Here is a 12,449-nt window from a genome sequence, read left to right on the forward strand (position 1 = left end):
TAATTATCTTTTACTTTCTTGGGGAGCAAACAGAGAAATGGAAATAGGTTCTAGCGAAACAATCGGATCTATTTTTAGTGACCATATAGTAATTAACACCAACGCCATTGTGCATCAACTAACCCAAACTATGTTTAAAATCATTGAAACAGAAGTCCCCTGTTTGGTTATTCAGAAAAACGGTAGAAAGAAAGAAACCCAGAAACCACACTTCAGCCTAAGTCAGATTCGAAAAAAACCACTCATCACAAACTATGATAAAGGAACATACCTCAGTTTTCTGAACGATTTGGTGGAGATCGATTTACATAATTGTTGTCGAGTACCATCTGAGAGAAAGAGAGAGAAAGGGGGGGTTAGGTTCTGTTTTCTTGAAGAACATGAAATACCATCAAAGACAGGGAGAGGAAGTGACCATGTGGGTGGTTCCTGAGATGGAGGGGGAAGGGTGCGGGACTGAGACAGAGGGGGCCTCAAGGGCAGAGAGCTTCGAAGGGGGAGGGGTTAGGGCATAGGACAAGAGGGAGGGGTTCAGAAGTGAGATGTTAGTGATGTACGCGTACCCTAAATTTTAAGTGATCTGGAACATTAGCTCGAGCGAAATGTCGAACGAGGGTCGAGCGGCACATTTTGCCTGAGTTCGCTCGAGTTCAGTGTCGAGCGAACGTCGAGCGTTCTAATCTGCCTGAGTTCGCTCAAGCGCAGTGTCGAGCGAGGGTCGAGCGTTCAACTCTGTCTAAGTTCGCTCGAGCACCCTGTCGAGTGAGGGTCGAGCATTCAACTCTGTTTGAGTTCGCTCAAGCGCCCTATTGAGCGAGGGTCGAGCGAAAACATCTCACACGGTTTTAGAAATCTCACGCTGTTAATGTGCATCCATTCGGAACTCGAAGCAATTACAACGCATTTGCATCCAATTCTTTTGCCATAAATAAAAAATCGATGTAAAAAGCCATATTCTTTGTAGTGACTTCTTTATAACAAAAAAGATCCTATGATCATCAACCAATCTTATATAGGATCACAAATCTCAAGTTTGTCTATGAGAAGTTGGGTGTGAATTTTTTGATACATCACATTCATGCATTTACAATTCATGTAATAGTATTGATAATCTTGAAAGAAGTTCTATTTGCTTGTATCTAGCGTTTGATATCAGATAAAGAAAATCTTGATTTTCATTTCCCTTGTGATGGACCTGAAAGAGGGGAGACATGCCAAGTATCAATTCGGGTTCATGTCTCTTTAGGGCTATTCTAGATGTACAATGCAATTTCAGTAGTCATTTTTTATTTTAGTTAGAAAATATAGTAAGATGTTTAGAGTAGTATAAGTGATAAGGAGTAGTAACTCATATTATGACAGCAACACTTTAAATTCTTTATGTTTTCGATTAAACTCTTACAAAGAGATTAATACATGAAGTGGCATTAAGTGTTTATTAATTATTATTAAAAAACTTAAATTAACGGTTGAAATTTCAAGGTCAATTTATATATCTAGATGGCAACTGGGCCCGAGGGTTTGGTTCTAGAAAGTAGAAGGTCCAAGACCCACGCGCGTGTGCCTCCGAGTGCCTTGCCTGCACCACGAGTCCAGCTAGCAAAGGAGAGTTTGGTATTTTCTTCTAACAAGACGGATATTGCAATGAGTTGACTAATCCTATACTTTGGTGCTAGATCTTTGATTACAGATCGATCATCAGAGCGCAATGGAATTATGGAAGAAGTGAAGCTTTTGGGGTTTTGGCCTAGCCCCTATAGCCACAGAGTGATATGGGCTCTGAAGCTGAAGGGTGTGAAGTATGAGTACATAGAAGAAGACATCGGCAACAAGAGCCATATGCTACTGCAGTACAACCCTGTTCACAAGAAGACTCCTGTACTTGTTCATGGCGGCAGACCTATAGCCGAGTCCTTCGTCATCCTTCAATACATCGAAGACACTTGGCCTCATACTTACCCTTTGCTGCCGAAGGATGCCCACGAAAGGGCTTTAGCTAGGTTCTGGATTACATTCGGGGAAGATAAGGTACGTAAGTAGTTTTGACTTGCACATGAACTCTATCATCTCTTTCGTATTACTGTTTATATATATTTAGTACTTGCTCGTTCATGAATTCCATCCGGCCATCAAGTTTGATTTGCTTGTATGTATACTTTGAGTAAGATATATCCTGGATTTGTTTTGGTAGTTGTAATGATATTTTAAATTAATTGGCTAGTTTTAAGTTGTTTTAGTATTTGAATTTGGTTGGTTATTTTTTACCCTATTTTAATTATGTTATTAAAAGTGTCAAGAATTGTCTATTGAAATTGTGGTCTTTCTCCCATGTCCCGTGTGGGGTTTGCTGCATGCCTTTAATTTCTCACCCTAGTCAATGGTGATCAATTTCTACCCTGTTATTGTCTGGGTTCCTATTATAAGACTTTATTGAACATAAATCTTGCTACTTGTAAGTTCAGGACGCGCGTAGGCTTACTATGACATTCTTTATACTTATAAAAAAGTTAAAACAGTTGAATTTAAGAGAGGGAGTGAGACAATATAAAGATAATAGAATTGTATTGAATGGTGTGATCATCGTGCTAATGACTTACTTCTCTGATCGACCATGCATATAGATTCCTATATTTTCAATATTTTTCCAAGCTCCAAATCAAGAAGAAGAGAAAGATCAGGATGGAAGAAAAGAAGTGTTGGAGTTTCTGAAAATCTTGGAAGAGCAAGCTCTTGGGGACAAAAAGTTTTTCGGTGGAGACAAAATAGGAATGGTAGACATCGCGTATGGATGGCTTAGTTACTTTTTCGAAGGCATGGAAGAAATGAGAGGGGGGGTGAAGCTGCTAGAACCCAGCACCTTACCTCGCTTGCATGCATGGGCTGAGAATTTCAAACAAGTTTCTGTAATCAAAGACAACCTTCCTGACTACACCAAATTGTTGGTCTATATAAAATCAGTTAGGGAGAAAATGACTGCCCAGAACCCTACCTCCAAGTAGTAATGTTCCATAGCTAGCTAGCTGCAGCTTGCTTCATTGGGAATAACACAGACAATGAAAGAATGATAAAGGATTCTGTGGCACCAACTTTTTGCCCCATTTTGTTTGTGGTTAATTGGTACTTGATTAATTTAGTGACTTCATAATTACGAGATCATGTTTGTGTTAGAGAATTGAGGGATTTTCTTGCCAAAAACACCATATATATGCATGTCAACAAGATCAGGAGATAAACTGCTATAGTCATGCACGTACATAAATATCTCATAGAATTAAACTTGTAAACTGACGTAAATTCATATGATACAATTGATCTATTTTATAATAAAAGTAATTTTACAATCTAACATACAATATTGAGCCACTTTAATTTATGAGTTTATTTTTATAATTTATATTTTATGACTAAAATATTTCTCATAAATTAATACCCTAATTCCAAATAGTGACCGGATTTTCTCTCTTTCTTTCTTTATCCCCATGTCTTTTTTTTTTTTTTTTTTCTAACTTTGTTTATTTATGAGAAAAGCTCCCCGCCATTCGAGTGAGTTAACCATTTTTACATTGAGTAATGCTATGTACAGTCCCTAGTTAGGGACTGCAATGCAGGTTTAGGTAATTGTTTTTAAATTTTTTTTTAAAATGATTAAAATACCATTCTTAAAATGAGGTATTTTCTCCTTTAATAAAGGGTCTGTACATAGAAATTACAAATATAATTTCTCTTTTACACCACCCATTAATGATCTACAACGTAAGGGACTTAGCAAACTATATTTTACACCCACATTTAGTTCATTACACTTTTCAATTTTTCCCTCCCTCTTTCTCTCTCTCCCTCCCCCCACCCCTGTTGCCTGCAAGTCCCTGATCCTCTCTTTCTCTCTCTAAAATCCACTAGATGCTCAACATTCGCTCTCTCTTCGAGTTCAAGGCCCTGAATCCACTGTACCCTTGGAGGTGATTTCTCTCCCTTTGAATACCGTATGTTATTCTTATTATTACCCATTAAGTGATTCATAAAAAAAAAAAAAATGGTGTGATCAATAAAACTATGTATATTGGGAAGTGTAATGCTATAGCCGCAAAATCCTTTTTATAAAATTAAAGTCACAAACTGGCGTGTTTTCATGTGATATATTATATCTATTTTACAATAAAAACAACTTTACACTTTAATGTATTATATCAAGTCATTTTCATTTGTAAATTTATTTACGTGAAATCTCCGTACCTAAAATATTTCTCTATTAGAGCTGATCTCATTGAAGTTTGAAAAAATTGTGAGACTGATCATTCATAATATGTTTTGGAAGAAATTTTTTTGAATTTTGAATTCTGAATTTTATTGTGAAAATTAAGGTATGTTGTTTTAATTGATAGGAAGAAATTAAAAAAAAAAAAAATCCATTGTTTTCAAATATGACCCAACACGAAAAAAAAAGGTCAAAGAGTATATGGTATTATTTCCCCAAAAATAGAAAATAACCATATACATCAATTTCCATGATAAAGACATCGGTCATATCAGAGTTTCCAACATGCAACTCCAAATTCATCCATCTAGTCCTTGAGCACGTATTCATGGAACATACGTAAATTTAACATATTCTTTCAATCAGCTAAACCTTATCATTAATAAGTACAGAAGTAAGTGGTACCATTACAACCACCTCAAAATAATGGTTGAAAAACTCCACAAAATGAAAAAAATAGAAGAAAAATTTAAAGTTGTAAAGAATTAAAGCATGTACTCGAGATGCATTGATAGGATGCTGTCAAGGCCAGGGTTGTTCAAAGACAAAAAATATACGTAACCTTCGGTAGAAAACAGCTAGATGATGCTATGATTTTATAGAAGAATAGTATTAATCATTCTTTTAATATTAATTATTAAAATCATTTCAAACGATAGATAAATAAATAAAATATAAAAAATATTTAATTATTTAATATCACATCATAAAATAAAAAAAAGACTGATATACAATATCAGTCATCGCAGACACAGATCAACACGTATATAAAGAGTAGGTCGAACTGTAAAAACTAAGGATCAGTATAAAAAAATGTCATATAGTCTATCCTTTTTCTTTTCTTATCTTTTGACCAGTAATCAATGCCTCTTGATCATCGGTTACTATTCTATAATCTATGAATTTAAATTTCAGTAACGCTGCCTTTTTTTTTTTCCCGTTGAACAATTACTCTAGTTAGGGGGCTCACATGCATGAATGCTAGAATACTATAAAATATAAAGAAGTACGAAGGACATACAGATGGAAGAAAATAAAAAAATCCATACTAATACATATGAGTCATGCTACATATAATTACGAAGTGTGTAAGTATTATGTAATTATTTTGAAAAAGAGTGAGGTCTACTATTAAAAAATTAATTTTATTTTTATATGGATTTTATATTTATTTATTTTTTTAAAAATGTTTCGGCAGCGCTTGTACACTTACGACTGCAAGTATCATTTCTCTCTATATATATATACACACACATACACACATAGACACACGGTACATATAATATATATGTATTGAACATACTAAACTGAAATGCAGTCCACAATGACTGTCGGATTCGGAGGGGAGAGTAGATTGTAATTTATAATTTATTAAAAAGCACATGGATATATGAAATGTATTTATGACACATCTACCATACAACGCATAAGAGAAAGTACTGTATCAGCTCAGTAATGCATGGAGTTCCTCTAGCATTCTGAACATCCTATTGGATAGGAAAATTATTTCATCTCATCTTTATAATTTTTCTAAATTCACACATAAAATATAATAAAAATTTTAATTTTTTTAAAATTTTAAAATAATAATAATATTAAAAAATTATATTTTAATAATATTTTATTTAACTTTTAATTTTCATCTAAAATCATTAATCTCATGTCGCTATCCAAACCGCACCTTAATGTCTCTTTTGGTTTTCAGAGAAATTTTTGGGATTAAAGTTTTAGTTTTCTTTGGCATTTTCTTTTCGTTTTTGGTAATATTGGAGTGTGCTGCGTCAACAAAAAGCAAATATACGAAATCTTCTTCACATTTCTCATTGAATGGTAGTAGTATTTATACACTGAGTAAAGGAAATAAAAAGAATATTGTTTGGTACAATAACTAGGAGAGAACTACTAACGACTTTGTCTACTGTACTATCTAGAAGGAATATTGTGCTGCTGCTGTATATGGCGTGATACATGACTCTGCTTCTCTATTGTTGCATGCTGAGGTACAATGCATACACTCCTGCTGTTTGTCGAAATGCTCTATTAGTGGGTCACTTATTCTAATACGCCCATTCGACTCCAGTGGGATGTCAACCACATTGAGACTCGTTCGGAAGTGATGAAACTTCTGTATAACAATTAGTTTGGTAAGCACGTCAGCTATTTAATCCTTGGAGCTACAGAAGGAGACTTGTAAAGCTTTGGCAGTAACTTGATCTCCAATGAAATGGAAGTCTATACCATAAGCTTGGTCTTGGCATGATACACTGGCTTCACCGAAAGGTAAGTGGCCTCAATGTTGTCACACCACAAGTTAGAAGCTTTAGATAAAGGAATTCCTAAGTCATGAATGACATTTTGTAGCTAAATGGTTTCAGTTGCAGGAGATGAAAGGGATTTATACTTTGCCTTAGTTGACGAGCAAGCCACAGTGCTCTGCTTTTTGGAGCTCCATGAGATAAGGTGATGGCCCAAGTAGATAATACAGTACCCTCCAGTTGATCGTCGATCATCAGGATAGCCCCCTCAATCGACATCAGAGTTTGCATGAGGCTGAAGGCTTGACTAAGATTTGAAAATCAGCCTAAATTAATTGTAGCTTTGAGATATTTTAGGATACGCTTGATAGCACTCCAGTGAGAAGTTTTTGTGGGTATGCATAAATTGGCATACCTTGTTCACTGCAAAAGAAATATCAGATCTGGTTAAAGATAAATATTGAAGCTCACCAACAATGCTTCGATATAGAGTAGCATCTTCAAAGTCGAGATAATTAAATTTGGACAGCTTAAGTGAGGTTGCTATAGGTGATGAAATTAGTTTAGCAAGAAGCATTTTGCTTTGTATGAGCAGAGTCTTAATGTATTTTCTCTGAGACAACATCAAACCAGTAGGCATATGATCAACCTCAAGGCCAAGAAAAAAAAAAAAAAAAGGTGCCAAGATCTTTAATTGGGAAAGCATTGCCCAAGTCTTGAATAAGTGTATCAATTGCAGATTGATTTGAAGAAGTGAGTACTATGTCATTAACATTGACTAGAAAGTAAATTTGAATGCCATTGTGATTGAGAATAAAAAGAGAATGATTGGCCTTTGGAGAGCTGAAACCATTATCAAGCAACCAAGTGTTAAGTTGAGCAAACCATGCTCTTGGAGCCTGCTTGAGGCCGTATATTACTTTGTGCAATTTGCATATAAAAGTTGGGTGATCTGATCCACAAAACCCTAAGATTCCTGCATATATACTTCATTAATTAAGGAGCCATGCAGGTTAGCATTTTGAATATTAAGTTGTCTCAAGAGCAATGCACAAGTGACTGCAATAGAGAGTATTAGTCTGATTGTGGATGGCTTGACCATGGGATTGATTTTACTATTAATTTTTTTTATTTTGTTATAAAAAAATATAATTGTCTCTCTCTCTCTCTCTCTCTCTCTCTCTCTCTCCCCCCGGAGGAGCTGTGTCTCGGTTGAGAAAACTCAGTCCCAAGTTAGAGAAATATGTTTTTACAATTTCATAATCTAAAACCTCCCACGGTTTTTCCTAGCAACCAAACAGAATGAAAGTCATTTCTCATCAAAAGCTTTCATTTTTTGTAGGTAGACTAATAGGAAGAGGATATGGGATGCAGTTGGAGATTCGATCCTGACATAACATTGGCAATTTTGACGGCATTCTCGAAGCACATAGCTGTGAGGACAATGAAAGATTTAGGAAAGTGAGGTTTTGGTTAAGTGAAGGAGCTTGAAGGGACGAGGCCAGTGCATATAATGTATTGCATGAGTGTGGATTCTCTTTTAAGTATTAAGCTAACTCCCATTCTTTAGTCCATTGTACAATCATATGCTTAAAGTTTTCAGTTAGTGAATTTGGACTTAAAAAAAAAAAAAAAAATCACTCTTTCTTTCCTTTCTGCAACTAGGGTATTGATTTCACGAAAGTTAGGAGCTCTTTATACCTTTATGGACCTAAGAGTTAGCGTCAATGTTATGAGGGTGGTCTCGATCGTCTTGATAATTATGATCATGAGCTCTAAGTATTTGTTTTGCAAACATTTTTTCTAGATTTTGTCACTGGGTTGATATTTTTGTTGGCTTCCCAGCGTTATCTCAATTTGTACTTTGGTTGCTGGGAAAATGTTAAAGAAGAGAGGAAATTTTAGTATTAAGACTGACACTCTCTTATAAGCTTTTATGTTTTAAAAAAAAAAGGTTCAACCCGGAATTCGTATTTTTAGATTCATTTAGGTTCTAGTTTGGATTTAAAATCTCCAAGTATACTTGGATTCTTAAGTCGAAACTCGGTTGAATAGTCTTAACTAGTGTGTAGTGTAAGAATGATAAATAAAATTTTTCTTTAGAATTTAAGATTTTCAATAAATACATTAAATACAAACAAATTTTACAAAAATTAAATCATAAAATGGTATGACTTCATGTGGTATATTATATTGTAAAGATATTTTTATTGTAAAGTAAATCTAATATATCATATAAAATTATGTCAGTTTATAAATATATTTTTATGAAATATCTTTATGACAATAACACATCCTTTATGTTTTCAATTAAAACCCTTATAGCAAGATTAACGCATGAAGTGTTTATTAAATATTATCAAAAAACTTATAGTAACGGTTGAGATTTAAAATCAATTTAATATATCTATATCTTATACACTTTATACAAGACAGCACTAGTAGTGGGCTCAACAAAGTTAATTTTGAGCCAAAATATAAATGAAGTGCAAAATAAAGTGCAACAGTGGGCTCAATAAATAAATAGTAAATTTAACCTCAAACTATATGGTTGGCCAAATTATTTTTGGACTAAAAAATTGACTTCTCGCTATCTACTTCTCTCCCGCGCAAAAAGAAAAAACCAAAGAAAGACCCACGAAATGTTGCCTACCTTTCCTCTCCCTCACTTTGAACAAAACTCACGCATTGAACACCAAAACCATCATCTCCCACCGTCGCACTGAACGCCAACACCATCGACTCCAACTATCGCCACCGTATGCCATGCCAAACTCCATTTTTCTCTCTGTTTGTTTTGTTTTTTTGGGATTATAGGCTTTAGTTGGATTGTTGTTTGATTTGTGGATTCTTCTGATTTTTTTTCTTGATGCATTTTTGTAAGGCCCGTCCTTTAAAAAATGATTTTAAGAAACTAGACGGAAATTACGGTTCTGTTTTGAAATTTTTTTTCCTTTCATGCCAGGATACAAAAGACTTTATGTTTATAAATAAAACTTGTTTTCTTAATTAAAAGGTTACAGCGAAAAATATTATATTTCATAATTAAAATATCTCGTATAAAATAACATACCTAGGCTTTCGTGCTCTTCCCCTTGGACTGTGCCCGTTCTGACGTGTCATGCTCATCTTGTCTTTGGGAGGTCACACATTAAAACTAAAATGAGTCAATGACTCGTAAGTATTACTTCATACAATTAAAACATAACAATATAAGTTTTCAGTCATGTACTCATCACTCTATACATATCATACATAGACATTCGATTAATTTTAAAACGTTGCGAGGTGGAGTTTTTGTTTAAAAATGTTTTCTTCTCGTAAAACAGTTCCTCACGCCTCGTAGCCTTCATTTTTTAAGGAGTCTATTCGTGCATACATCTTTTCATACATACATATATTCTTTCTTAATATACATACATTTTTTCTTATCACTTTCATTAGCCGTTGCACACTATTGCCCCACCTGTGTTGGGGTTAACAGTCTTTTGGACTTGATTCTGCCCATGGCCACGGGTTGAGAATCCATTCTATCAAGGTGCAACACTGGGTGCACTATCAGTACTATTTATCCAGCATTGCAATCTGCCCAGTCCAGTCCTTTGGTACCTTTTCCTTTTTATTCATGTGGCCATTACGTATTTTCATACATTAAAACATTTAATCCATTCATTCATTTCAGTCATTTCGTTTCTTTTCAGTCCACTCAGTCATTTACAGTTCTTTACATTCCTTTCTTTCAATTCTTTGCAGTTCTTACAGTCTTTTCTTTTAGTTCATTCGTAAAAGTTATTTTAAAAGCATGAGTTTAAACATCTTTCATGACATCATTTAAAACGTTAGTTCGTGCATTATTTAAAGTATCAATTCATAGGGACATTTTAAAACTCTTTCTTTGCATCTTTTAAAGAATGGGGCCGAGGCCTCTCGTTTCATTTCATGAACATACATACAATACGTACCACTTATAGCGTCCATCCACATGTATACACTTACATATTTTGGGTGCGTGAAAAAAGACTGTCAAAGAGGGTTGTTACATACATATACTTGAAAACTTATATTTAGCGTTCTTTCGTAAAGCATGTTTTGTAAAGAAAAACATTTCATTTTCATATTATTTTATTTATAACACTCTAGAAGAGTATGAACGCAATACTTACTTGGACTTCATGCCCTATTCATTCCATGCAGTCCATTTGTGTGCGTGTCAGATGACAACCTATATGCATACACATAACGTTACGTCATTCTCTATTTAATGCATAAGCAATTATATTAGAAATAAAACTATGCTTCACTTGGAACATTCTACATCCATCCATGAGCTCTTACGTGCCATTTACTATGCTAAAACCTTCGGAGTTTTATTCCTTAAAGTGAACTTCTATGATTCACCTTAGGGTTAAGACACTAAGACTTTCGTCTTATTCTTCTATCAACCACATATCGACGCATGACTCAGACTGACTAAGTCACTCATCCTAGTCCTAGACAACTTACCCATTACTATTTTCATATATCCAAGCCCATACTCAAATCTCATTCCTATCTATACAGGTCACATGACCTTAAACCAACTCTAAGGCTTAAACATCGTGCAACCATGCTAAGGACAGATTACCTATTATATATGGTGAACTGGTCTGGCGCACGTGTTTCGTCAAAGGCACAGGTATCTTATCCCTTTATCGCTTAAGACTACACACAGTCCACTGGTAGCGTGCTTATATGAACAAGCATCATATTCCGATACTAACTTACTCAGACTCGGTTGATAGAACTCTTCCTACTTCTCGGCCTTATATAAGTTCATCCTGACACTTAATAAGAGGACTGCATCCACAAATGCACCTCTATCACGTCATGTAGCTCGAGACAAATCCCGAGTCACGTCACGACGTCCGTCATGCTTCCGATGCACTATTCTCACACTTTTCCACCACTTCACATATACTCTCAGCCATAAGTCAACCACAAGGTGACACCCGTCACCTCAAACTACAAGCCACATCACATCTACTTTGGGACACTATTATACAGTTTTTGACGCTACACAATACACTTTACGCTCCTTGACTATGCAGTCCAAATCTTCTTGACACGCCGTCAGGTGTATCACAACACTGCACAAAGTACACTTTACGTAAACTCTCTTACACTCACACTACGCCACACATCACTACGACGCACATCACACCGTGCGTCGCTACACTACATGGAGTACACTCCACATGTACTCCTTTCGCACACCACGCCGCATCACAACTAGGCATACACCTCATGCCCATATTCACAACACAGTCCACAACATTACACAGTTATGCCCAACACTTCGTTACACAACCACACTTCACATCGAACTCCACAACACCAACAACACAATCCATAACCTATTAACTAACATATATCATAAATAATGAGAGATAGAGGGTTATACCATTGATGGATAACCCGTGCATTGCTTGCTGCCTGTCACAATCAAAGGCGTCGAAGGAGTCGTACATGGCGGTTTACATAGCGTACGGTGGTGAATCCTTTCATACAGTGGCTGTCCACCACGTAAAGTGGTGGTTTGGCCTTAGGGATAGCTAGGCGTGGTCTTGGAAAGGCTCAAGTTGGCCTCATGGTGGTCTGGGTGGCAGAACACAGCAGTATCTCACCGTGAACAGTGCATCCGAGAGTGTGAGGGTGCGTGAGAGAGGTGGGGACTATGGAATTTCATGAGGAGCTAGGGGGAGGAAGAGGGAGGTTGGTGGAAGTGTTTGGTGGCAGGTGGTGGTTGGAAGGTGGCTCATAACGGTGGATTTGGCCATGAGTGTTGCAAATCATGCATGAGAGAGTGGGGAAGAGTGAGAGCTGTAGGAATTTCGGTTGGGTATGAAAATAGTTAGGGAAGATCGTGGTGGTGGTGGTAAGGTGGCGTGGGTAGCCGTACA

At 35.9% G+C, this 12,449-nt stretch overlaps 1 protein-coding gene across 1 annotated transcript; it reads left to right on the forward strand.

The window, feature by feature from the left end:
* The first annotated feature begins 1,644 nt into the window (after nucleotides 1-1,644).
* LOC122300610 (probable glutathione S-transferase) lies at nucleotides 1,645-3,086 on the forward strand. The gene is made up of 2 exons (XM_043111390.1): nucleotides 1,645-2,028; nucleotides 2,622-3,086. Exons 1-2 carry the CDS (start codon nucleotides 1,717-1,719, stop codon nucleotides 2,997-2,999), a joined length of 690 nt encoding a protein of 229 aa, XP_042967324.1. The 5' UTR covers nucleotides 1,645-1,716; the 3' UTR covers nucleotides 3,000-3,086.
* Nucleotides 3,087-12,449: the final 9,363 nt, after the last annotated feature.

This window comes from Carya illinoinensis, chromosome 2 (genome assembly GCF_018687715.1).
Source record: "Carya illinoinensis cultivar Pawnee chromosome 2, C.illinoinensisPawnee_v1, whole genome shotgun sequence".
NCBI lineage: Eukaryota > Viridiplantae > Streptophyta > Magnoliopsida > Fagales > Juglandaceae > Carya > Carya illinoinensis.